Source organism: Hypanus sabinus, chromosome 8 (genome assembly GCF_030144855.1).
Source record: "Hypanus sabinus isolate sHypSab1 chromosome 8, sHypSab1.hap1, whole genome shotgun sequence".
Taxonomy (NCBI): Eukaryota; Metazoa; Chordata; class Chondrichthyes; order Myliobatiformes; family Dasyatidae; genus Hypanus; species Hypanus sabinus.
The window spans coordinates 152,325,352-152,353,225 of record NC_082713.1 but is presented as its reverse complement, the minus strand read 5'-3'; the positions used below and the strand labels follow the sequence as shown (position 1 = coordinate 152,353,225).

Genomic DNA, 27,874 nt, shown 5'->3' with positions numbered 1-27,874 from the left:
TTAAAGTTTTAAGAAGCTCTTTTTATTGTTGATGAAGATTGAAGAAGATAAATTGTAGAATGTGCTTTAATAAATTTAATTGGAAATTAATCAAAGAAAATTTACTATATAATGTGGAATATATTTGGAAACAAGTCCAACTATGTTTTAAACCTTGTACTGCTCACAAATCACAGCTTTATTCCCTTGTAATTATGCCATTTTCAACTCAGAATTTGAATGTTTTATACAAATACCTTAATCAGTTTAGATTTCTAAATGACCGGCTGGGATTCACAGAGTTTTTATTAATTTATCTTCTTTTTTTAACCTAACTCAATTACCTGCAATACTACAATAGTTTACTTTAAGTAGACAAGTACTGCTTGATTATTTTAGTTAATTGGTTCAAAATGTTCCACATGTAATTAATTTTAGTAGTTTACAGTTATTCTGCAACACTTAAATATAAAAAGTCCATATCCAAACACTGAAGTGAATGTAAAAGATTTTATCCTGGAAAGATTAAGAAATAATGTGTCCAGCTACCAACTATGTCTCCACAAAATCCTCCAACTTCTCAGAAGACTAAATAAATCAAATCAAATCAAGTTTAATTATCATTCAAACCTTACATAGATATGCTGAACAATACAATGTTTCTCTGGGACCAAAGTGCAAAATATTCAAAATAGCAAGCAGACATTCAAAAATCACAGGTAACATATACAAAATAGCAAACACAGAAGCATATTCACTTGAAAAAAGGGCATATATATATAGTCCAAAACCCAAGCAACACCATTGGCCCCACGTTCCCCATATTGATGCAGTGAACGAAAGCCACACCACTTGTAACCTTAACACCAGCCTCCCAGAACGAACATTGTTCTGGATCATATGATAGGAAGAGCTTACCAGGGGGAAAAGAAATCAGAACATCCTTGAATATATACACAAACCCCTCTAACTCCTCTAGTACGTGTTCACCCAAAGTGGAGAAGGAGCATTTGGGATGGTTTTGATGATATCCTGCACCATTGGTCACCACCCATCTCATCTTTGCAAGTATCTACAGTTCCCACATTATTCTCATTCCCATCCCAGAACCTACAAAACCAGAGCAGAAGTTAGTCAACTCCAAGGGACTGCCTATGTCAGACTAATATAATTGTGTCGCCTCCTTAACTCCAAAACTACAGTTTATATGATCAACACAAATTTTACATAGGAAGCACTTTCATGGTAGTGGAGCAAAGCTGTGGCCCATGTGTGGCATGCCTCACATATCCATCAGAACTGAATTACTGAGACATTAAGTTTATGACTTTAGCCACAATATGAAGTTGTGTGCAGAGAATTGGCCTTTCCCACACAGAAAGACTGAAAATATTGTGGACAGTGATCTTTGGCTGCTCTCACGCCCATTACTGCTGCTATTTATAATACACAGACAGAATTCTAAAAACTGATGAACTCTTTGCTCTCCCTTTGCCGCTGTCTACCCGCCCACCTCTTACTCACTCACTGTCACTGAGAATGTAGTGAAAAATGAGGCACAAGATTAAAGCAAATTATGAAGAAGTTCACAAACAATTTTCCATTTAGCTCCTCTATTGGCACATTGCCATTTATTGTCAGAGTACAATTGAATCCCACTGAACTTTCCACAGCAATTGCTAATATATCTGAACAGAGATGAACACATCCATATCAACTTTAGTAATTTGGCACAGCCTTTGATCACTGCAAGTAGCTTATACAGCAACCCATAGACCATTCCAAATACAGCAAATAATTTTAAAAAGTACATTAATTAAACCAATGAACACAACCAGCTATATAAGTATGGTATTTGTTTAAAATAAGTGGTTAGCATCTGAAAAACTTTTATTTGTATTTATATTTCTGAAAGTACAATCATGTTTAATACAAAAGTCTCTTTTGGTAGACGTTTAGAATCAGAATCAGGTTTATATCATCAGCATATGTCATTGAATTTGTTAACTTAGCAGCAGCAGTACAATGAATTACAGTAATTACACACACACACACATATATATATAGTAGAATTTAAAATGGTGCAAAATCAAAAATAATAAAACAAAAAGAAAGTGAGGTAGTGTCCATGGGTTCAATGTCCATTTAGAAATTGGATGGCACAGAAGGGAAGAAGCTGTTCCTGAATCGCTGAGTGTGTGCCTTCAGGCTTCTGTACCTCTTTCCTGATGGTAACAGTGAGAAGACGGCATGCATCTCATGCTGGGGGTCCTTAATAATGGATGCTGCCTTTCTGAGGCACCACGCCTTGAAGATATCTTGGATATTATGGGCCCTAATACCCATGATGAAATTGACTAATTTTACAACTTTCTGTAGCTTCATTCGGACCTGTGCAGTAGTACCCACCCCCCCCCCAACCCTCGTCCAATACCAGACAGAAAAGCAGCCAGTCAGAATGTTCTCCACAGTTCATCAGTAAAAGTTACGAGTGTTTTGGGTGACAAACCAAATCTCCTCAAACTCCTAATGAAATATAGCCACTGTCTTGCTTTCTTTATAGCTGCATCAATATGTTTCTCAAGGCATTTACTAAAATGACCGTTTTATGTTAGTCAAATGACTGTGGACTTCCTAAATTAAGTGGTGACCTACAGGTTAATTTGTCAAGATATTCAATGTTAGCACGCATTCTTCTTATTATATATACATGCATTTTCATTTTTTGGCTGTTTAAATAATGCCTCCATATTCGAGATCTAAATACTCCATGCTATGTAGGTCTCATCTAATATAAACCTGCTCCACTGACAAAGCCTGATTGGAAAAATCACAATGAACAGTAATGTGACATAATCTAACACAAGATGGCAAAGCTTCCTAAATCTCTCCAGTGACTTCTTCTTATATATTTAGGATTCTGCGTGAAATCATCATGAGCAAAATCATTCAGGTTAACTGAGTAGATGCTCCAGTAATCCTTTTTAACTTATTGGGATTGATCCACATTTATGAAGTGGTCGTTCAGAGATGTTATCTTGTATACTGTTTATTTAACTGTATAAATTGGAGCCAGGCTCAATCAATGTATGGGTGATCAAAGGATTGCCTTTGCAACCAATGAAATATATGGATGACTGATGGTTTCTGAGAGACTTTTCTTCCCTGAATGTTATTGAGTTTGAGATTTATGAGCTGACTGTTAGTAAGCCTCATAAGCAAAGTTAGAATCCTTCTGGATCTCCTTGATCTCACTTCATCACTCTTACCTTCATCCTTTATTGCAGTTTTTGTTAGCTATGGTTAATATATCACACCTTTACAGTTTCCTATCCAGCTGATAACTGACATGTAAATGAGTATTTTGTTAGTTGGAAATAGCTTGATAGAATGAAGCAAGACCATTAACAAATGAAATGCATGAATTAGAATTGCATACGTCCACAAATTGTAGAAAATATTTATCACAGAACTGCCTAGCGCAACATAGTTCACTGTATGTTTCAACATTTTGATATTATATGTGACAAATAAAGTTCATCTTCATCTATTTCTTTGTAATTGTTTCTGGGCAATGGGAAATAGCCTGCATCTAGGGAGAAGTACCAAATTAAATACTGCAACACTGTTCAAAACTTGTTTGTTGGTTGTTCGCTGAGCCTGGAGGTTAGGTCGCAAACATCTCATCACCAGTCGAGGTGGCATCATCAGTGCACGGTTGAGTGTTGTTTCTGCAGAGTGCTCTGTTTATATTGGTCCAATGCTGTTCTTATTGGTTGCCTGTCACGCTGATCGATCATCTCTGCTGTGTCCCGGCCAACCGGATAAAACTTCTCATGTCTGTTAACAATACAATAGATACTGAATCTATTTTCTGAGATTAATGCTGAAACAACTAGGGTGCAGTAAAATTGGGCTGAAGTAAGACAGACACAATTTAAGAAAGGAAATTCTAATTGTCACTGATCAACATGCCACTATTAAACTAACATTCAGAGTTTTGGTCTTCATTGTCTTCATTAACTTTCTATTTTCACTATAAGACATAGCAAAGAGAAAGTGAAAAATCTATCTCAATTAAGTAAATACAGACTTATTAATTTTGGTGTTCAAGCTATTAAAGAACAGATAGCTGTATCATTAATGTCTCAATCACCTAAATGTCCTTTCAGTGTGATTGATGAATTCTAACCATATTACATCAGTTTTCAAATTTTCCATATTCTCGCTTTAAGATTTATAATATTTACTAGCATTTACTTTTTCTCCTTTGAGAACCCATCAGAGCATAATTTTCAGAGTGAATTTTTGTGATTTTTCATTGTGATAGAGCTAGAGCATATATGTAATATTTTTAATATCCCCTTCAGATAACCCAGAACACTTCGTGGTTAATGTTGTACTTCTGAAGTGCCAATATATACTATATATTATAGTAACCGATTTGTGCAAAACCAAATAAAATTATATCAAAAGGTCACCAGAAGTAATTTCCCCTTTTGAAGTGCCAAGGGATCATTTATGTCCTCCCACTCTTAGTTTTAAGTTTTTCTTACCACTCGTATGATGATCAGTAATGAAGGCTTACTTGACCCAGCCTAATTAAGAGATCGAGACAAAAATCTATGTACTTTGAGCTGCTCATATATTAGACTGCGTACCAGTTAATATGAAAATAATGTTCAAGGACTTGAAGGAGTCCAATTCTCATTTACAATGTGAATATGATAAGGGTAGGGAAACAACAAGGCAATTACAAAGCTTAACAACAGTACTTTGAACATTTTAATGGGCCCACACAATGAGAAAATCTGCAAAACCAGCTTTGGCGGACACTCAAGCTGTGCCATTCACAACTTTGAGTTCCTCTGACTTTAAAGTACAATTAAGTTTTTGATCTGTTTCAAATATCACCTCCTTCCTATATCATGTTGATCCGAGCAGCTGGAATCCTGAGGTAAAGCCCTATTAAAATGTTCAAGGGAAAGACACAAGATGATCTGTTCCAGGAGTGCCTGCTCCCTCTCTTGTGTTGTCAACTAGAGTCCCAGAATAAAACTTTAGGACTAATTGTACTGCTTCTCTGTAGATATCCAGAGCCACAAGTCAGAGAATACACTCACTTCTAAGAACTAAGCAAATATCTGACAGTTCAGTTTAGTTAGAATATGAATATGGAACTGGGAGAGAGAAAGGGAGTAGTTATTTAGTAAACATATAGGGCCTTCAGGTCCCATGTGATTTACTCAACTAACTCTAGTACACAATCTCATAGTTCAAGTGAATCAATCCAGTCTGTGGCCATAACTATGGAACACAACTCTGGCCATAACAACGATCAATAATCTTCTGTCTTCACTGGCAACTTATTAGTCTACATCACCCAAAAAACTACAGAGACTGTCTTGGATATTCTCTGTACAACTTACTACAACCAGAGAACTCAAAAGGTCAGGCAGCACCTATGAAAATGAATGAACAGCCATTAGAACTGGAAAGGAAGGCAGAAGACACCAGAATAAAAAAGGTGGAGGAGGGGAAGGAGGACAAGCTAGAAAGTGACAGGTGAAGCCAAGTGGATGGGAAAGGTAAAGGGCTAGAGAAGAAGGAATCTGATAGGAGAAGAGGGTAGACCATAGGAGAAAGGAAAGAAGGAGAGCACTGGATGAGGTGATTGGTAGGCAAGGAGAAGAGGTAAGAGGCCAAAGTACGGAATAGAAGAAGAGGGAAGAGGAGGGGAAAATAAACAAAAGAAAATATTAGCAGAAAGAGAAATCAACATTCATGCCAACAGGTTGGAGGCTATCTAGATAGAATATAAGGTGAGTGTGTCCTCATCATGACAGAAAAGGAGACCATGAAGTGACATGACAGGTTAGGAATGGGGGTAGGAATTACAATGTTTGGCCACTGGGAAATTATGCTTTTTAGCTGATGGAGCAGAGGTGCCAAACAAAGACACATCCCCCAGTTTACATTGGGTCTCTCCAATGTAGAGGAGCCCGCATCGGGAGCACCAAGTACAATAGATGACCCCAACAGATTCACAGGCAAAATGTTGCCTCACCTGGAAGGACCATTTAGGGCCCTGAATGGAGATGAGGAAGGAAGTGAATGGGCAGGTGTAGTATTTGTGTCATTTGTGTAGTATTTATGTAGCAGGAGGGAGATTAGTGAGGAAGGATGAATGTGCCATGAGAGATACAACTAGATTTCTGCAGTGTCTATGTTATGCACATGCTAATAATGACATCTTCAATTCATAGGGAAATGATTAATAAACTCTACACACTTGTACAGAAAATTCCATTACAATTAAGATCCCAGTTCTCTAGTTCCAGTACATGAATTACTCCATCATTATGACCCATTTCAAAAATGGTCCGAGCAAGGACTCTTGCCTTTCCCCCTCACAGGAGCTTCTCCGACTTCATGCTTCAGCACTTATGGTCTACTGTTCTCCTTCTAAAGACACTCATAACAGTTTCATTACTCAGCCAGGAAACCTAATTCCATTTTGTTGGCCTTGCTCCCCATGTTTACCACCAGGTTACTTTGACACAAAATTGTTTCACATTCCAGAAAGTGCTCACCACACCATGCGTATCCCACCTGCTCCTTCAACTGCTAGGCCCAGCTTTGTTTGAATCTTCTGTTTGAAGCTTACACTCAGTACAATCCATTAGGGTCAATCTAAAAAATTCAAACAATTGAAAGTTTTAGCTGCTGTCTTGAATTTGTCCACTATCAATTCTAGTCTACAGTAGTACATACCGAATGTCCTGGCTTAAAATGGCTAGAACATTCCTTACAATATTTTCAAAGGAAACATTATTCATATTCATGGCACTAATAAAGTAACCAGCATTTCATGTATTTCAAACCTACTGATAGTTGTGTGTCATTGTGTTGCTTTATTTCACTTCTTCCCAGGGATTTAGGAGATATCATTTTCTCTGGGCATTTCTGCGACCTCTCATTCTTTACCAGATCCACCACATTCCCTCCCTATCATCGTTATTCTTCTATCTAGGAATTCTATTCTCTTTTACCTCATTCTTTCTCAACAGCAATATTCCAAACTCATCATTAATGTATTATCTGTAGGCTCTTCTACACATTGCCTTTGACCTTGACATCATTTCCTGCCTGATCCTTATAATCCTTACTTCCTCTTAGTTCAAAAAGTTATCTCTGCCTTGTATATAGAGACCCAATATCCACAGTTTCGGAAGAATCAGAAGGCAGGGCCATTGAAATTTGATACAATGGCATCTTGTGGGCAGCAAGAAGTGGAAAAATCCTAGATCCACACGTGCATTGCAAAACCAAAGTTAAGTAGAAGGATGCAGAATCCCCTGGTAAAATATAACTGTCCTGTAGCTGAGATTTAAGGAGGAGTTGTGCTGGAACCAGGTACTACACTTCTCAAGGTCTAACAAAGGTTAAAGTATTTTTAATAGTTCATATCCACTTCAGTCATTGCTCAAAGACTAGCAGCTGTAGTTTGCTTCAACCAGTTGGAACTGTACTCACATTACTTGACCTTTCTGTGACTAGACCTGCAGCAGTTTACCACAGGAGAGCTGTGAATGTGCCTCAGCGTTAAGTGAGAGCAGATTTATTTCTCAATAGTCACCTATGAAAGTAAATGGAAAGGAGGAGACGATAATCCTGCTCTGTTTACATCAAAGCAGAAACTAGGTGATTTACAAAGTATGCACTTCAAATGAAGACTTCATGAACATTTTGTAAGTTTGAGGCAGCACAGGGTTTACACTCTATGTGTTGTCCATGTTAAACAGTTCCTTCTGTGGAACTGCACAGCTCTGTTCCAGAACCAGAAGTTGAGAAAATGTTGGGGACATTCTGCAGGTCAGTCAGTACCTGTGACGAGAGAATCAGATTTCAGCCTGGTGAAATTGATGCTGGTTGTGCAGTATAAATGCACCATGCAAAATGTTTAGTCACTGTATTCAGCAATAAAATGCTTTATGAGAACATTTTCTGTACGTTCTTATATTATGGTCGACTGTGTATATTTTATTATTTATTCTTACGTTTATGCACAATCGTAGAATTTAATTCAGGTGACAATTTATTTGAATGCATCGGAATTATTTTGCTCGAGGGTGAAAAACAGGTTATAACTTAGCAACCACGAGTTCACTGCTTTAACTGCAAACAAGGACGCGTCTCTGCAGTTAAAGTTTCTTTTGTGTTATCTGTGAAATGAGATTTGGCCCAACTCTCTCTGCACTGTGTGGAGCCAAAAAACAAGGAGCCGATGTTAGGAGGAGTAAATCTGCGAGAAAGCAGACGAGCATAGTTCACAAGCCAGTGCAGCTATTAATAAACCTGAGTTCTTTTACAATGTCAACTGTAACTAAAGCCGTTGTTATAATTTGTTTGCCAGAAATATCCTCAGCCACTAGTTGAGAGATCTTGCTTCAGGAGACTGTGCCCCCACCGATGGAGCCCGCCGAGAAAGACCGAAACCCACCTTTTTCGGTCAGTGTATTAGGTCTGCCAGGTGACAATGAGGTTTTTGCAGAGGACGATGAGATCTGGTTTAAACCAAAGTCTTCCCCGCTTCCAAGAAGACGGAGTTCCTCCTCAGACGAAGGCTCGCAACCTCCGTTAAACCTGAGTCGAAAAGTTTCCTTTGCTGATGCATTTGGCCTGGAGCTTGTGTCGGTGAGAGAGTATGAGAAGTGGGACGTGGGCAGCTGCTCGGTGGGAGCTGGAGCGCAGGATGAACGGGCACCCCAAGATGAATGCCTTCTGCTGCCCCTTTTCGAGCTGCCGTCCTCCCCCGAACAATTGATGCAGAAACTTTATGCCCAGAAAGTGGAACTAGAATCAACAGAGTTTCCCCGGGGTGCGAACTGCATGAAAGGGTTAATTCGTGTATTGAATATATCATATGAAAAGCTAGTGTACATCCGGATGACATTAAATAATTGGGAGAGTTACTATGACATCTTGGCTGACTATGTGGCCGATTCTTGTGACGGCGAAACTGACCAGTTCACCTTCAAAATTCTGTTAGTCCCCCCTTATCTGAAGGACGGTGCCAAAGTCGAATTTGCCATCCGCTATGAAACCCAAGATGATATTTATTGGGCGAACAATGATCACAAGAATTATGTGATCCTTTGTCACAAAAAGGATTATCCGATTGCAAATGAAAAGCCCCAAGAGGAGCTGGATGACCGAAATTTAAAAAGCTGCCTAAAAACGACACACAGGTGAGGGCATTTCAGATTGGGACGTGGTTGGTCTTTTTTACAGTCTTGGGCAGCTCAGAAGGACTCGTCACGTAATAGAATTGGTAACGGTGAAAAGTGGTTTGTGTTGACTGAGGGGCTCATAGAGTTAATTTTTAAAAAAAAAATGTTCTTTCATTAGTGAACAAAATCTGTAAGATAATGCAGGACTCTGATACAGGTAAAGTTTAAAGCCGATTAAGGCTATAATTAACCTTAAGATTTACCTGTATCATCACATGTTTGCAAAGTTCGTAGTTCATTGAGATCATATATCAGCTGGCTCGTCACTGAACCAAGCCGGCAGACTGGGTCAGATTCGTGCTTCATTAATCAGTCTACAGCATGGACATTGTTAAAATTAGTCTGATTATAAAGAAAACACCTAATGACATCACGACTGACTCCTTTTAAGGAGTTTTGGCTGTTCCTCGCTCTCCAATCAAGGCAGTTAAAGTATATATTTTCATTAATTTTACTTATATTTTTAACTTTCTAATTATACACTGCGAATGTTATTATAATCCCATGAACGACCAATTATTTTGATACTTTCCCCCGAGAGGACAAAAGATAGGAATGATTGGTCCAAAGCCATAGAAAACATGTATGGTATACTGAAGGCAATAGATCAGGCAGAGGGGACATGAAATTATTGTATTTAAGTTAGTGGTGAGGTAGGTTTTTGAGATTTAAGTTTATTCAGATTGTAAATGCACAGGGTTAAGAAAGCTATGATGACAGTAACATTCTGTCTGGTTAAATATCAATTTTTGATGGAGAGAGGTTTAGTTGGAGCTCAAATACCTTCAAAATCTGCAGGGAAAGAATTAGTTCAAAGTTTACGAGTTTTGTAAAAAAAGATTTTTTTTAATCTTCTGGAATAAATTTAAGAAGTATGTAATAGGTAAAGAGTCACCATATTGTTTTACAGAAGATAATGTTTGTATACTCCTGAGAGAAGTGGAGAAAATTCCAGCTTTTGAGGAAAAGTTGCCATTTAACTTAGGAGTTATGGACAGGTACTATAAGTTACATTAAATAAAAGAGGAACTCCTCAGAGATTTTGAAATTTTGCTAGTGCATAGAACAGCACAGACCCTTCTGCCCACAATGCTGTGCTGACCTTTCAGCCTAGTCTAAGATCAATCTAACCTTTCCTCACACATCGCCTACCATTCTTCTTTCATCCATGTGCCTATCTAAGAGTCTCATAAATGTCCCTAATGCTTCTGCCTGTACTGTAATTCCTGGGAGTGAATTACACAGATCCTTATGTGTGTTTTTAAAAAAAACCTCTGACATCACCCCAATCACCTTATAATTATGACTCTCATATTAGCCATTTCCACCCTGGGGAAAAAGACTGGTTGTCCCCTCTGTCTATGCCTCTTACCATCTTATACACTCTCTCAAGTGCCTCTCATCCTCCTTAGGTCCAAAGAGAAAAGCCCTAGCTTAATCAATCTAAGACATGTTCACAGGTAGTTTTGTCTCACAATGTGGTAGTTATAGAAGTTAACATGAATGGGTGAGAGTGATATGAGTAATTAAATAAAACATGAACAAATTAGATATTGTTTATTGAATTTATTTCAATTAAGTATGGTAAGTTAGTAATGAATATTATTATATAGCAGCTTGCAAACTTTGCGTCAGAACATGAAGATTAAATCAAAGGAGCAAACACAGACAACATGATGAAGTATTTTGCTATTAAACTTTGCTTTGAATTTTATTTTTAATTGTAGTTGTTATGCTGATCGGAAAATTGATTCTCCCAGGTGATTCAAAGAGTTGAACTGATAAGAATAAACAATAGTGAATTCATATCAGGAACAGACTAACAACATGGTTTTGTTACCTAGTTGGTTATAGAGGCCCCTGAACAGTAGCCAGGATGTGAGATATAAATAACAACAGGAAAAAGTAAAGGCATGTAATTAGGGCAATGTTACAGTAGTCATGGGGGAATTCAATATGCAGATAGATTGGGAACATCGGGTAGATGCTGGATCCCAAGAGAGAGAATTTGTAGAATGCCAATGAGATAGCTTTTTAGAGCAGCTTGTAATTGAGCCCATGAGGGTAAAGGTAATTCTGGATTAGGTGTTGTGTAATGAAACAGATTAGATTAGGGAGTTTAAGGTAAAGGAACCCTTGGGAGGCAGAGATCACAATATGATAGAGTTCACCCCTCAGTTCGGGAGAGAAAAGGTGAAGTCAGATGTACCAGTATTACAGTGGTAATAAAGGGATTTACAGAGGCATGATTGAGGAACTGGCCAAAGCTGACTGGAAGTGGACACTAGCAAGGATGATGGCAGAACTGCAATGGTTGAAGTTTCTGGGGGCAATCCCAAGGATGAAGTATTCTAAAGGGAGGATAAGGCAACTGTGGCTGACAAGGGGAGTCAAAGACAGCATAAAAGTGAAAGGCAGGGCATGTACTATAGCAAAAATTAGTGAGAAGTTAGATGGTTTGTGTTCCTGGTCCTGATGGTTATATAGTAGAATTTTTTAAAACTTTTTCTTCTTTGCTCTCTCCTTGGTTATGTGAAATTTTTAATGATGCGTTTGCTAAGAAGAGATTACCTCAATCTTTTTATGAAGCTAATATCTCTCTAATTCTTAAAAAAGATAAAGATCCTACTTTATGTACATCTTATCGCCCTATATCACTATTAAATGTAGATTCTAAGATTCTTACAAAAATTTTAGCCATTAGATTAGAAAAAGTATTATCACAGATTATTTCAGAAGATCAAACTGGTTTTATGAGGAATCGGTATTCCTTTTTTAATGTTAGAAAATTGATCAATATAATTCATACTTCACCACCCACAATCCCAGAATGTGTTATCTCATTAGATGCTGAAAAAGCTTTAGATAGAGTTGAATGGATATATTTATTTAATACATTGAGAAATTTTAATTTTAGTCCTAACTTTATATCATGGATTAAATTAATATATTATAAACCTGTTGCTTCTGTTCTTACAAATAACTATAGATCCTCTTTTTTTCAATTATCTCGTGGTACAAGACAAGGCTGTCCCTTAAGTCCTTTATTATTTAATATTGTATTAGAACCTTTAGCTATTGCTATTCGTGAATCTCCTAATATTTTTGGTATTACCCGTAATGAGAAGTTATACAAATTATCACTTTATGCTGATGATTTGCTGTTATATATTTCTGACCCTGATAGGTCTATTCCCGCTATTTTATCCTTGTTGGTTCAATTTGGTATTTTTTCTGGTTATAAACTAAACTTAGATAAGAGTGAATTATTTCCTTTAAATGCACAAACTTTATTGAGTGATAGGATACCATTTAAAGTTGTTACTGATAACTTTACCTATTTAGGTATAAAAATTACCAAGAAATATAAAGATTTATTTAGACTGAATTTTTTACCTATGCTTCATCAAATTCATCAACTTACTACAAGATGGTCTCCTTTATTTTTATCATTAATTGGTCGGATTAATGCTATTAAAATGATGATTTTACTGAAATTTTTATACTTATTTCAAGCCTTACCAATTTTTATTTCTAAATCTTTTTTTGATAACATTGATTCAACAATTTCCTCATTTGTGTGGCAAAATAAAAACCCTAGGTTAAGTAAAAAGCAATTACAAAAATCTAAAAAAGATGGTGGTTTAGCTTTACCTAACTTTAGATTTTATTATTGGGCAAATAATATTCATAATTTAATGTATTGGAAACTAGATTTGGATTCACCATTGTGCCCACAGTGGGTAAATTTGGAATGTAATGAGGTAAAGGGATATTCTCTATTCTCTGTTCTCAGTTCTTGTCTTCCTGCTGATTTAGTTAAATTTAATAAACAAATATCTAATCCTGTTATTAAACATACATTACGAATTTGGTTTCAATTTCGTAAGTTTTTTACTTTGAAAAACTTTGTTCTCGATAGCCCTATCTTACTTAATTTTTTTTTCAAACCTTCTTGGACAGATCAAGCTTTTAACATATGGAAAAGGAAAGGTATAAAATGTTTTCGTGATCTTTTCTTTGAAGATACTTTGATGTCATTTGACCAACTTTCCAACAAATTTGAATTACCTAAATCTAATTTTTTCAGATATTTACAAATTAGAAATTTTTTACATAAAGTTTTACCATCTTTTCCTAATTCAACTTTAGTGGATTTTACAGATTTGATTTTTACCTTAAACCCTTGTCAGAAGGGATTAGTAGCTTTTATTTATAATATGATTATGAAGATACAACCAGAAATATCAGTTAGAATTAAACAAGAATGGGAAAAAGAACTTCGATATAATATATCAACAGATAAATGGGAAAAAATTTTGCAAATGGTTAATTCCTCTTCTATATGTGCTAAACATGCTTTAATACAATTTAAAATTGTACATAGAGCTCATATGTCTAAAGATAAACTTGCTCGATTCTATTCTCATATTAACCCTCAATGTGACAGATGTCATTCAGAAGTGGCCTCATTGACCCATATGTTTTGGTCATGTCCCACTTTACATAACTATTGGAAGGACATATTTACTACCATTTCCTCAATTTGGAATATAGATTTACAACCGCATTTTATTACTGCAATTTTTGGCATACCAAATGAAGATGGTAATCAGTTTTCCCCTTCAATCAGACGAATGATTGCTTTTGTAACATTAATGGCCAGAAGATCTATATTACAAAACTGGAAAGAAGTAAATCCTCCTACCACGTTTCAGTGGTTTTCTCAAACTATTTCTTATCTGAGCTTGGAAAAAATTAGAAGCACTATTTTTGACTCATCAATTAAATTTGAAGAAACTTGGAGACAGTTTATTCGACATTTTCATATGAATTAATTTGGCCTTTTCCAGACCTTCTTTCTGCTTATTCATGTTCAGGTATGGAGTTCTGGAGTTTTTTGACACTATCATATACGTGTAAGCTATTACTATTGCCCATGTTAGTTTAGTTTAGTGTTTTATTTTTCTTAATATATATTTTTTTCACATATTTTCAAATTTTTTCTTCTTTTAATGGTTATTTTTGTTTTTTTTCATATATAATCATATGGACTTGATTGATTAAGGTATTTTTTTCTGCTGATGTTTAATAGGATATTGTTATCTTATTATCAATGTGACTTCAAGTCTATTGTATTCATAATTTACTTATTATTATGCTATGTTTTTTTATATGTATATATGAAAATCAATAAAAAAATTGAAAAAGAAAAAGAAAGATGGTTTGTAAGCTTTTAAAAAGACAACAGAAGGCAAATTTTAAAAAAACATAAGGAGAGTAAAGATGAAATATGCAGGTAAGCTAGCCAATAATATCGTGCATACCAAAAGATTTTTTCATATATATGGTGTAAAATAGCAGCAAGAATGGATATTAAACCACTGGTAAATGATGCTGAAGAGGTAGCAATGGGGGGAAAAGTATTTATGGTGGATGAACTAAGTATTTTATGTCATTCTTCACTTTGGAAGACACAAGCAGTATGCCAGATTTGAGTGTGTGCAGGGATAGAAGTAAGTGCAGTTTGCTTGGGGAACAGTAAGATCTGAAGGTAGATAATCACCTTGAGCAGACAGACTACACCTCAGGGTTCTAGAAGAGGTTGCTTAAGAGATTGTGGAGGCACCTTTCAAGGATCACCAGATTTGGGAATATTTTCAGAGGACTGGAAAAGACCAAAAGATATAGGAGCTGAATTAAGCCATTTGGCCCATCGCATCTGATCAATCATGATTGATCCACTTTTCCCCTTCCTCAGTCCCACTCTCCAGCCTTCTCCCCAAAAACTGTAAATGTCACTCCACTCTTTAACAAGGGAGGGAGCAAAGGAAAAGAAATCATAGGTCAGCTGCATGACTTCAGTGGCTGGGAAGATGTTGGATTATATTTTTAGTATGTGCTTTTGGGGTACTTAGAGGCACTTGATAAAGTAGGCCAAAGTCAGCATGGTTTCCTTAAGTGGAATTCTTACCTGAAAAATCTATTGGAATTCCTTGAGGAATTAACAGCCTGGATAGGCAAGGGAAAACAGAGGGGACCTATTCTGGTTGACTGCCAGTGACTAGTGGTGTTCTGCAGGAGTTGGCGTGGGAGCCGGTTCTTTTCAAGTTATATGATGAAGATCTGGATGACAGAATTGATGGATACTTGGCCAAGTTTGAAGACGGTACAATTATAAGTGGAAGAGAATGTAGTGCTGAGGAAGCAGGGGGTCTGCAGAAGGACTTGGACAAATTAGGCAATAAGCAAAGAAGTGCAGATGGAACATAGTGTAGAGAAGTGTATAGTCATGCACTTTGGTGGAAGGAATAAAGGCATAGACTATTTTCTAAATGGAGTGAAAATTCAAAAGATCAGAGATGCAAAGGGACCTGGAGTCCTTGTGCAAAATTCACTAAAGGTTAACTTGCAGGTTGAGTCACTGTTAAGAAAGGCAAGTGCAGTGTTCATTTCAAGAGGACTAGAATATAAAAGCAAGGATGAGGCTTTATAAGGCATCAGTCAGACCACATTTGGTGTAATATCAGCAGTTTTGGCCACTTACCTTAGAAAAGATGAGTTGGTGTTGGAGCAGGTCCATAGGTTTATGAGAATGATTCTGGGAATGAAAGGGTTAAAATGTGAGGAGTGTTTGATGTCTCTGGGCCTGTACTCATTGGAGTTTATTAGAATGAGGGTGGGTCTCATTGAGTCCTATTGAATGTTGAAAAGTCTAGAGAAAGTGGATTTCAGAGGATGTTTCCTTTGGTTGGTCAGTGTAGAACCAGGGGACACAGCCTCAGAATAGAGGGACGTCCATTTATAATAGAGATGATAAGGAATTTCCTTAGGCTGAGGGTGATGAATCTGTGGAATTCATTGCCATGGACATCTGTGGAAGTCAAGTCATTGAGTATGTTTAAAGCAGAAGTTGATAGGTTCATGGTTAGTCAGGGTGTCAAAGGTTATGGGAAGAAGGCAGGAGAATGGGGTTGAGAGGTATAATAAACCAGCCATGATGAAATGGCAGAGCAGACTTGATGGGCCAAGTGGCCTAATTCTGCTCCTATATCTTATGGTCAATAATCAACTTGTTGGTATTTACTAGGCTAAATAGAAGCAACATGGATTTTTAAATTAATTTGAAATGTCCTTGGTGCGAGGAAGTTCAGCTCTTGGGTATTAGATTGTAGATAATGACAACACATCCAAAAATGAGATTGTTGTGCCTCAGTCTTCTTCTGAACAGTGAATTAGTATTTGTGAAGTAATATTTGTCAACTGCCCTTTAATCCTTCTGCTTTATTTGTGCCCTCTAATTATCATTGTCCCAATTGAGAGAACTAGATCATTTCCTCTCTCCCTATCTCAGGAACTCATTAGATTATGTACCTTGATTACATCTGCTAGCCTTGTTTAACTCCTCTTTTCTCTGTTCTAAAGAAAAGTGCCTAACCTATCTAGCCTTTTCTGTGATTCTGGGCAACATCTTTTATAAATCTTTTTTTTTTGCTTCACATGTGATTGCCCTTTTCACTCCTTCCACCTTATTATAAAAATTTGCACAAAACATAATAAGATTTTTCAAATGTCTTTGCATTGTCTGTTACATTAATTAAATTTGCCAGCTTCTTGAATGAGATTCAAATATTTTCACTGAGGTCCACCAGCTATGCTGTAGCAGCCAGGGTAGTAGCATGCAGGCATCAGCACAGACACTACAGAATTCATAACAACAATTAGTAGACTTTTGGATGCAGTAGAGCATTAATTAATTTATCAGTGATTATTTTACGCTTTATTTTGTTTCTGTAATGTGGCCTTTAGGAGACTGATGGTGATAGTGAGGTTGAGATGGAGAGTGGGGAGTTGGGATTGCATTTATTGGTTCTGCACACAGCTGAAATTTTCATCGACGGCATGGATGGGAAGACTCTGTCAAGAATACCTGCTCCCTTCTCTTTTTCCTCCTCCTCATGCTGCATGTCCTCAGCTACCGATGATTCAGCTTATAACAAGGACTGGCCCTTTAGAACATAAGCTAGTTCAGCATGCAAAAAATGATGAGTGCTTGTGTCATACCCAGTGTGCTAAGTTCTGCAAGATTACTTCAGGATTTTAAAGACATCGGAGGATTTCTTTCAGCATAACAGAAATATGTTCCATCAAGTTTCATGCATTAACAAGCCCTGCAGTGTCTGTATATTTCACATTTGTTCAAGGAGGTTGAGCAACTGATTAAACAGCCCTTATTGTATAGCCTTTTGTTCAGTGTTGTCACTTAAATGCTGCTTAATGGACAGAGCAGTGTAGGCTAAAGTTATTGTGACTGCTGTCAGGAGTTTAGGGTTTATCATCCATGATTTGCTGCCGACAATCATGTCAGCTTGATATTGAGGGAATGGAATGCCTTTTGATTTTGGTGCATGGCAGAGTTGGCATGGAATGTAACTACAGCAATGTGTACACCAGTATGTTTTGCAACTCCAAAAACTAATGGGAAGAAAAACACTGGAGCTGGGTATAACGTGTCTACTTCATTTTCACTCCAGTGAGGCATGCACGTATTTCTTGGTGGCTTAAAGCCATTCACGTACTTCTTACACATAATTCATGATGAATTGTGTAAACAAAGAATTCCTAAGCAAACAATGTATTTACAATATTTCTGAAATATTAAATACACACCACTCCTCCCTGCTTAGCTATAAACTCCATCTCAATATAGAATACATACTATATAATACAACTACTATCAAGACATCCACAATATTGTAAATTTTAAGTTGTCCCATCCAGGCCTAAAGATTTATAGAAATTAGAAAAATATCACAATACAGGCCCTTCAGCCCACAATGCTGTGCTGAACATGTACTTTAGAAATGACCTAGGTTATCCATAACCCTCTATTTTTCTAAGCTCCATGTTCCAATCCAATAGTCTCTTAAAAGACCCTATCGTATCCACCTCCACCACCATCGCCGGCAGCTCATTCCATGCAGTCGCCACTCTCTGCATAAAGAAAAAACTTACCCCTGACATCTCCTCTGCACCTACTTCCAAGCACCTTAAAACTGCGCCCTCTCATGCTAGTCATTTCAGCCCTGGGAAAAAACCTCCGACTATCCACACAATCAATCCTTCTGATCATCTTATACACCTCTATCAGGTCACCTTTCATCCTCCATCGCTCCAAGGAGAAAAGGCCCGGTTCACTCAACCTATTCTCATAAGGCATGCTCCCCAATCCAGGCAACATCCTTGTAAATCTCCTCTACAGGTTTTCTATAGTTTCCACATCCTTTCTGAAGTGAGGTGACCAGAAATGAGCACAGTACCCCAAGTGGGGTCTGACCAGGGTCCTATATAATGGTAACATTATCTCTTGGCTCTTGAACTCAATCCCACGGTTGATGAAGGCCAATGCACCGTATGCCTTCTTAACCACAGTCAACCTGCGCAGCTGCTTTGAGCATCCTATGGACTTGGAACCCAAGATCCCTCTGATCCTCCACACTGCCAAGAGTTTTACCATTAATACTATATTCTGCCATTATATTTCACATACCAAAATGAACCACTTCACACTTATCTGGGTTGAACTCCATCTGCCACTTTTCAGCTCAATTTTGCACCCTATCAATGTCCCGCTGTAACCTCTGACAGCCCTCCACACTATCCACAAGACACCCAACCTTTGTGTCATCAGCAAATTTACTAAACCATCCCTCCACTTCTTCATCCAGGTCATTTATAAAGATCATGAAGAGTAAGGGTCCCAGAACAGATCCCCGAGGCACATCACTGGTGACCAACTTACATACAGAATATGATCCATCTACAACCACTCTTTGCCTTCCGTGGGCAAGCCAGTTCTGGATCCACAAAGCAAGGTCCCCTTGGATCCCATGCCTCCTTACTTTCTCAATAAGCTTGCATAGAGTACTGGATCAAATGACTTGCTGAAATCCATATACACTACATCTACTACTCTACCTTCATCAATTGTTTAGTCACATCCTCAAAAAATTCAATCAGGCTCATAAGGCATGACCTGCCTTTGACAAAGCTATGCTGACTATTCCTAATCATATTATGCCTCTTCATATGTTCATAAATCCTGCCTCTCAGTATCTTTTCTATCAACTTAACAGCCACTGAAGTTAGACTCACTGGTCTAAAATTTCCTGGGCTATTTCTACTCACTTTCATGAATAAGGGAACAACATCCACAACCCTGCAATCCTCTAGAACATCGCCCATCCCCGTTGATGATGCAAAGATCATTGCCAGAGGCTCAACAATCTTCCCTCACCTCCCACAGTAGCCTGGGGTACATCTTGTCTGGTCCCTGAGACTTATCCAACTTGATGCTTTCCAAAAGCTCCAACACATCTTCTTTCTTAATATCCATATGCTCAGGCTTTCAATCAGCTGTAAGTCATCCCTACAATCACTAAGATTCTTTTCCATCGTGAACACTGAAGCAAAGTATTCATTACATACCCAGCTATCTCCTCTGGTTCCATACACTGTTTTCCACTATCACACTTGATTGATCCTATTCTCTCATGTCTTATCCTCTTGCTCTTCACATACTTGTAGAATGCCTTGGGGTTTTCTTTAATCCTGCTTGTCAAGATCTTCTCATGGCTCCTTCTGGCTCTCCTAATTTCATTCTTAAGCTTCCTACTAGACTTATAATCTTCTAGATCTCTATCATTACCTAGTTTTTTGAACCTTTCTTATCTTTTCTTCTTCACTAGATTTTTCAATGGCCTTTGTACACCATGGTTCCTGTACCCTACCATCCTTTCCTTGTCTTATTGTAATGTACCTATGTAGAACTCCATGTAAATAAATCCTGAGTATTTGCTGTACATTTCTGCTGTACATTTCCCTGAGAACAATATGCTTCCAAGTTTCTGCCTGATAGCTTCATATTTCCCCTTACTCCAATTAAACGCTTTCCTAACTGGTTTGTTCCTATCCCTCTCCAATGCCATGATAAAGGAGATAGAATTATGATCACTATCTTCAAAATGCTCTCCTCTGAGAGACCTGACACCTGACCAGTTTCATTTCACAATACGAGATCAAGTACAGCCTCTCTTCTCGTAGACTTATCTACATATTGTGTCAGGAAACCTTCCTGAACACACCTAACAAACTCCACCCTATCTAAACCCCTTGATCTAGGAAGATGCCAATCAATATTATGGAAATTAAAATCTCCTACCATGACGACCCTGTTATTATTACACCTTTACAGAATTTGTCTCCCTATCTGCTCCTTGATGTCCCTGTTACTATTGGATGGTCTATAAAAATCACCCAGTAGAGTTATTGATCCATTCCTATTTCTAACTTCTACCCACAAAGATTCTGTAGACAACCCCCCCCATGACTTCCTCCTTTTCTGCAGCCCTGACATTATCTCTGATTAGCAGTGCCACACCCCCACCTCTTTTGCCTCCCTCCCTGTCCTTTCTGAAACATCTAAAGCCTGGCACACTAATTAACCATTCCTGTCCCTGAGCCATCCAAGTGTCTGTAATGGCCACAACATCATAGCTCCAAGTACAGATCCACGCTCTAAGCTCATCCACTTTGTTCACGATGCCTCTTGTACTAAAATAGACACATCTCAAACCATTGGTCTGAGCGTATCCTATCCTCCCTCTCACACTGTCTGCAAGCTTTCTCTATTATTGAGCCAACCGCCCCTTCCTCCGTCTCTTCAGTTTGGTTGCCACCCCCCAGCAATTCTAGTTTAAACTCTCCCCAATAGCCTTGGCAAACCTTCCTGTCGGGATACTGGTCCCAATTGCTGTGGCGGATTTCTTACTTTTGTAGGATAACGTCTTTCCCGATTAGTGGAGTCACTCTGCTTGGCAGGTGAGACGTGGCTGTGAAACAATCTCGGGTTCAATGGCTTCCTCTGTGGTGGTTGTAGGAGTTGATCTGGGACTGCAGGTAGTCGTTCCGACAGCTCTGGGCATCTTTCTTCTCTGACAGTTGACTCTGCTCTCCTCAGCTGATTGATATATTATCTCCAGATGATCTCAGATGCGGTCTCCACTGTGTAAGGGAATGGTTCAGTTCTGTCTGTAATCTTTTCAAACACCCAGTTGTGCTCACCTCTGTAGTCCCTCACTAGAACAACTTGTCCAGGAATAAAACAAAGAAACTCTTTGTTTGAGGAGCCCTAAATTCATCTCAGCTGTTTGTTCTGCATGCCCCTTCTGGGATCGGGTTTCAGAAGATCCAAGCATGAGTGCAAGTGGTGACCAAGGAACAGTATAGCTGGTTGTGTAGTGTGCTGCAATGTGATATGAAAGGAAGAAATTGGCGAGCTTCTGATTCTTTGTCAGAGTAGTGTGTTCTGCTGACATTGCTCACAGGTTTCGACTCTGAGCAGACCTTTCCACCAAGCCACTTGTAGCTGGGGGTACGGTGCCGATACAATATGTATTATTCCATTCATTTTCAGGAATGATTGAAACTGATCCACTACAAACTATAGGCCATTGACACTGACTAAGTGTTGTGGAACACGAGTCCATGAGAAGGGGCTTTTCAACCCATCCACAGTGTGTGGGGCTACAGTGGAGGCCTTTGGGAAACTTCTGACCTCTTTGTAGCTACTACCAAGAAATTTGTGCCCATGATTGGTCCAGCAAAATCCACATGAATCCTCTGCCATCCCCACAGATGGAGAGGGGCTATTCTTTGCATCTTCTGGACATGTTGGCATTGAGTAGTGAATGACAAGCTGCTTGATCTGTTGATCCATCCCAAGCCACTAGACAAAGTGTTGAGCCAATGCTTTCATTTTCACCATGCCTAGATGACTGGCATGTAGCTCCTCAGCTGAAATAGTACAGTAATTCCTAATTGCTTCATAAGGCAACCTCAATCAAGGGCAAGTCCGTCCCAGTGCTCGTAAAATGGGGGATCTTGGATTTCTGCAGCTCAGTAACAATAAAGCCCTTTGTAAGCATTTATGGTGGGAAACACTTTAGACTTTTCAAAATCAGAATCACCAGCATGTGTCGTGAAGTTTGTTAACTTCTTCCATCTTCATCTGAGTGTGGGCCTCAGCTAAATCCACTTTACTGAAGTATTTCCCTCTAGAAGGATTTGTAAAGATATCCTCTGGAAAATATTGATTTATTTCAGAACTGGATTGATGATGACCACAGAAACTTGGCTACTGGGACCATTGGCATTGCCCATGGCCTCCACTCAAACTTGGAAAGAATTCCTTCAGCCTCCCTGTAATCTAGCTCATCTCACTACCTTATAGAACCATAGAACATTACAGCACAGAAACAGGCCTTTTGGCCCTTCTTGGCTGTGCCAAACCATTTTTCTGCCTAGTCCCACTGACCTGCACCTGGACCATATCCCTCCATACACCTCTCATCCATGTACCTGTCCAAGTTTTTCTTCAATGTTAAAAGTGAGCCCACATTTACCACTTCATCTGGCAGCTCATTCCACACTCCCACCACTCTCTGTGTGAAGAAGCCCCCCACCCCCCAATGTTCCCTTTAAACTTTTCCCCCTTCACCCTTAATGCATGTCCTCTGGTTTTTGTTCTCCCCTAGCCTCAGTGGAAAAAGCCTGCTTGCATTCACTCTATCTATACCCATCATAATTTTATATACCTCTATCAAATCTCCCCTCATTCTTCTATGCTCCAGGGAATAAAGTCCTAACCTATTCAACCTTTCTCTATAACTCAGTTTCTCATGTCCCCGCAACATCCTTGTAAATCTTCTCTGCACTCTTTCAACCTTATTAACATCCCTCCTGTAATTAGGTGACCAAAACAGTACACAGTACTCCAAACTTGGCCTCACCAATGTCTTATACAGCCTCACCATAATATTCGAACTCTTATACTCAATAGCAACACAAGTGAATCTGCAGATGCTGGAAATAAAAAGGGTTTCAGCCCGAAACGTCGTTATTACCTCCTCCCATAGATGCTGTCTGGCCTGCTGAGTTCTGCCGGCATTTTGTGTTTTTTTATTTTTTCTTATTCTCAATACTTTGACTTATAAAGGCCAATGTACCAAAAGCTCTCTTTACGATCCTATCTAGCTGTGATGCCATTTTTAGGTAATTATGTATCTGTATTCCCAGATCCCTCTGTTCTACTGCACTCCTCAGTGTCCTACCATTTACCTTGTATGTTCTACCCTGGTTTGTCTAATCACTGATGGCATAAGGAACTTGTCAGGCTTTGAAAAGCTTGGGTGTGGCATTTTCATTTAACACTATTTTACCCTTGATATGTTTGAGTTTTCCAATGCCACCTTTGGAATAATCTAAACAACACAGACAAAATGCTAAGGAACTCAGCAGGCCAGGGAGTATCTGGGGAAAAGTGTAAATGGTCAGTGTTTTGGGCTGTGACACTTCATCAGAACTGGAGGAAAAAGATGAGTATCAGAGTAAGAAGGTGCGGGGAGGGGAGGAAGAAATACAAGGCAGTAGGTGAAATCGGGAAGGCTGAAGGAGTGAAGTAAAGCTGGGAAGTTGATTGCTGAAAGAGATAAAGCACTGGAGAAGAGGGAATCTGTTAGGAGAGGACAGAAGGCCATGGAAGGAAGGGAAGGGGGAGGAGCACCAGAGGAGGGTGATGGGCAGGTAAGGAGCTGAAGTGAGACAGGGATTTGGGAATGGGTGATGGTGAGGGGAGGGGGTCATTAGTGGAAGTTCGAGAAATTGATGGTCATACCATCACGTTGAAGGCTACCCAGCTGGAATATAAGGTGTTGCTCTCCAATCTGAGTGTGACCTCATTGCAGCAGTAGACGTGGCCATGCACTGACATGTCGGATTGGGAATGGGAAGTGGAATTTAAATGGGTGGCTACTCTGGTAATGACACTCCCCTCCCCCCCGCCCCCCACCATTTACCATTCCCATTTCCAACTCTCACCTTATCTCCTTAACCATCCATCACCTTCCTCTGGTGCCCCTTTCTTCCATGGCCTTCTGATTGAATATTTCTAGCCCGGGCAACAATTGCACAAGTGTTTAATATTTTCGGTGGTTGTGGAGATGTCTGCAGGGATTAGTGCAATTGGTTGCAGGATCTTTTTCCTCACAATGAAAACTACCGGTGATGACCATTGATATGGAAACATTAGTGACAGTCTTTGGAATGTGGACACATGATCTGAAGAGCGGTACAGAGCAGGAACAGTTGCTGAAAAAGGATTTCAAACATAAGGGATAAAGGGGTCAAAATAATTCAGGCTAAGGACTTGCACTAATGCAGAATACAAGGTAATATTCTTGTCTCTGGTCATCACTCAGTCGCTCCTACTGCTTCATCTGACTGCTGTGAGAGTGCATTGTGTAAACCAGAGATTGAGCCGCTAGATAAATGATCAAATAGCAGATATTTGCCAGCAAGAGTAGCCTGTGGACAGGGCCCTGCAAGTGCTGCCTCTGCTTCTGAGCTCCATTCTGTTTGTTTACTGTTCCTGAATCAGGGAGATTGAGGACATGATTGATTTCCCCTCCGTAAAATCCTGACACGTCACAGAACAAGAACTTTGCGCAAAAGCTTTGGGCTCCATTCAAGATTCCAGTTCCCAAGCTCAAACACACAAACCCAACAGAAAGTCATTATATTGCTTTCCCTAGCTGCATTTTAACACTAGTTTCTTTGAACTGTGGCTTTCTTGAGCCACATTTATTGCTGAATTATCATTAAATTTCTTGCTTGCCCTATTGCACAAATACGTATATTAATGGCAAATATTGATCACCTTTTGTTAATTTGTTTTTACGTAACTCCCAGAAAACAAGGCAAACACAGTTAAAACAAAAAGCAAATATGTGCTACTGAACTGAGTCATAATGTTTTTCATTGCTGTTATTTTGCCAATAAATCTCGATTTAGTCAGAATCAGATTTAATATCACAGCAGAGGCCTTTCGAATCTGGTGCTACTTTAATTTAGTTTTTTAATTTAATTTTAAGGCACAATTAGGGTTTAGGGCAATGGATAACAGAGCACCTACCTACCATCGCCAGTTACTGCTACAATACAGAGATCACCCAAAAAATCATTTTCATGAAAATCATTTTCATTTTCAAAAAATCATTTTCATGAAAATCTGCTGGTTAGATTACGTGACCTCGGCTTGCTGAGGGAATCGGGCCTGCAGTCCTGGGAGTCGCCTGATGCCGGTGGCCAGAGGTGGGGACGTCGTAAGTGGTGTGTGAGGAAGCGGAAGCGAGGCGAGCGGGCAGGAGTCCGTGCCAGGAAAAAAAACAAGCCATAACTGGCCGACTGTCCCGTCCATCCTGCTCTCCAATGGACATTAAATTGGACTACATCTGTGGCAACAAAATACTCGGCAGGAGTACAGAAACGGACGGAATCCCGAACGCCACCATTCAGCTGTTTATTTATGTAACAGATTTTCCCCCAAGCCATCGGACTACCAACCTACTGCCCTCTGCTGTGCCTATTGTCTTGTTTATTATTTATTGTAATGCCTGCACTGTTCTGTGTTTTATGCAGTCCTGGGTGGGTCTGCAGTCTAGTATAGTTTTTGTGTTGGCTTACGTAGTTCAGTGTAGTTTTTGTATTGTTCATGTAGCACCATGGTCCTGAAAAACATTGTCTCATTTTTACTGTGTACTGGACCAGCAGTTATGGTCGAAATGACAATAAAAAGTGATTTGACTTGGAATATGTCATGAAATTTGTGAAATGTAAATATAATTTGTGCAAATAATGAAAGTAAAAAGTAAGAAGTTCATCATTTCAATGTCCAGTCAGAAATTGGATGACAGAGGGGGAAGAAGCTGTTCCTGAATCATTGACTGTGTGCCTTCAGGCTCCTGTACCTCCTCCCTGATGGTAGCAATGAGAAGTGGGCAGGTCCTGGGTGATGGGAGACCTTACTGATGGACACCACCTTTTAGAGGCATCGCTCCTTGAAGATGTCCTGGTTACTATGGAGGCCAGTGCTCACGATGGAGCTGACTAAGTTTACAGCCCTCTACAGCTTACTTCAATCCAGTGAAGTAGCACCCCTCCCCTACCCCATACCATATGGTGATGTAGCCAGTTAGAATGCTCTCCACGGTACATCCGTAGAAATTTGTGAGGGTTTTATGTGACATGCCAAAGCTCCTCAAACTCCCAATGAAATATAGCCATTGTGCTGCCTTTGTAGCTGCTTCGATATATTGGGTCCAGGTTAGATCCTCAGAGATATTGACACCCAGGAGCTTGAAATTGCTCAGTACATGTTAAGAAATGCTTCCTGATATTTGTTTTAACCTGACTTTCCACCAATTACTTTTCGTGTCTTAATGTAATTGTAAGCCACTCATTGTCAGAAAATTGTAATAACATTGCTGTCAACATCTAGTCACCTGTCATTATCCAGTTGGCACTTTCTATATGTTAACGTTACTTTTAGTTTTAGCAGATTTCACTTTGACAATCTATAATTGTGATCATGATATGGTAATCTGTAAAACTTAATTGAACTGCTATAGATTTGCTCAGGATTATAATATCAAACAAATTGTCTCTGATATTTTTGAGATCTGAAGAATTAGGAGAATATTTTATTCTAATTGTCCTCCTTGTATACAGTATTTCTTATAATTCCTGTTAGAGAATCTTTAAAGTAAATGACCCTGGCTTTTTAAGTTTAAGTTAAATGATGCTGCTGTGTTTTTAGAAATGGAGCACAAATACAAGTGAGCCTCAGGGTGAACCGATCTGTAGTCACAGAAATAATATTGCCAAACCCATGTATTTATGAGGAGGAAACCATGACTGACAAACCTTTTGATAATGTGATTGGTAGAATGAACGAGGGGGAACCCGTAGATGTGATGTATTTAGATTTTTAACTGGCTGTTGATACATACATAAAGTCATACATAAAGTTAGTGTGCAATTTAAAGCAGATGGATTGGAGTTATTTGAAATTGACTGAAAATAGATTGAAAACATATCTTAGGAATAAGCAGGTCCTTTTCAGGCAGCAGGTGGTGATTAGACAGGAATTAATGCTTGGGTCCCAGGTATTCACAGAAGCAATTACAACATTGCAAATTCAACAATACTGTAAAACAGGGTGTGATTGTGAATTGTCAAGAGACAATTTAGACAAGCTGGGTAAATACACATACATGGCAGTATAATGTTCAGTAGATGCAGGAGCAGAACAGAACATAAGATACTTCTTACATGTTGACTTTCTGAATTTCAATGAGATAAAGGGAAAAATTACCCTAAATGAATGAGCAAGAATTTCAGGATGTATATTGTATACATTCTCTGATATTAAATAGAACTATTGAAATGCTGTATCAAAAATCTGGGATACCTACATAATAAATGAGTTTCTTAACCAAGTAGTTTACAGTCTTTCTGGGTGATGGACCAGTTTGGAGAGTAATAGAGAATCAAAAATACTTTCAGTTTCTGCTGTGACATAATGCTGCAGGTAGCAGTACTGCTGCCTCAGCTCTACAGACCCAGTTTCAATCCTCATCACTGGTATTGTCTCTGTGGGACTGGCAAATTCACTCTGTGACCGCATAACTTTCTTTAAGGTGCTC

The 27,874-nt window shown here is 38.8% G+C and overlaps 1 protein-coding gene and 1 long non-coding RNA gene across 3 annotated transcripts in view; one reads left to right on the top strand and one right to left on the bottom strand.

The window, feature by feature from the left end:
- Nucleotides 1-596: 596 nt before the first annotated feature.
- LOC132398603 (uncharacterized) lies at nt 597-8,617 on the bottom strand. The gene is made up of 3 exons (XR_009513710.1): nt 8,483-8,617; nt 6,592-6,672; nt 597-3,819 (listed from the first exon to the last, which is right to left on the bottom strand). It is a non-coding gene; the product is annotated as an uncharacterized LOC132398603 (long non-coding RNA).
- The window catches only part of ppp1r3ab (protein phosphatase 1, regulatory subunit 3Ab), a 42,810-nt gene continuing 22,457 nt past the window's right edge, over nt 7,522-27,874 (top strand). Inside the window, exons 1-2 of one of the 2 annotated variants that reach the window (XM_059978256.1) lie at nt 7,522-7,730; nt 8,396-9,230. In XM_059978256.1, the coding sequence (XP_059834239.1) occupies nt 8,452-9,230 (779 nt within the window). In that variant the 5' untranslated portion in view covers nt 7,522-7,730; nt 8,396-8,451. The other variant, XM_059978257.1, reaches the window with a different exon arrangement.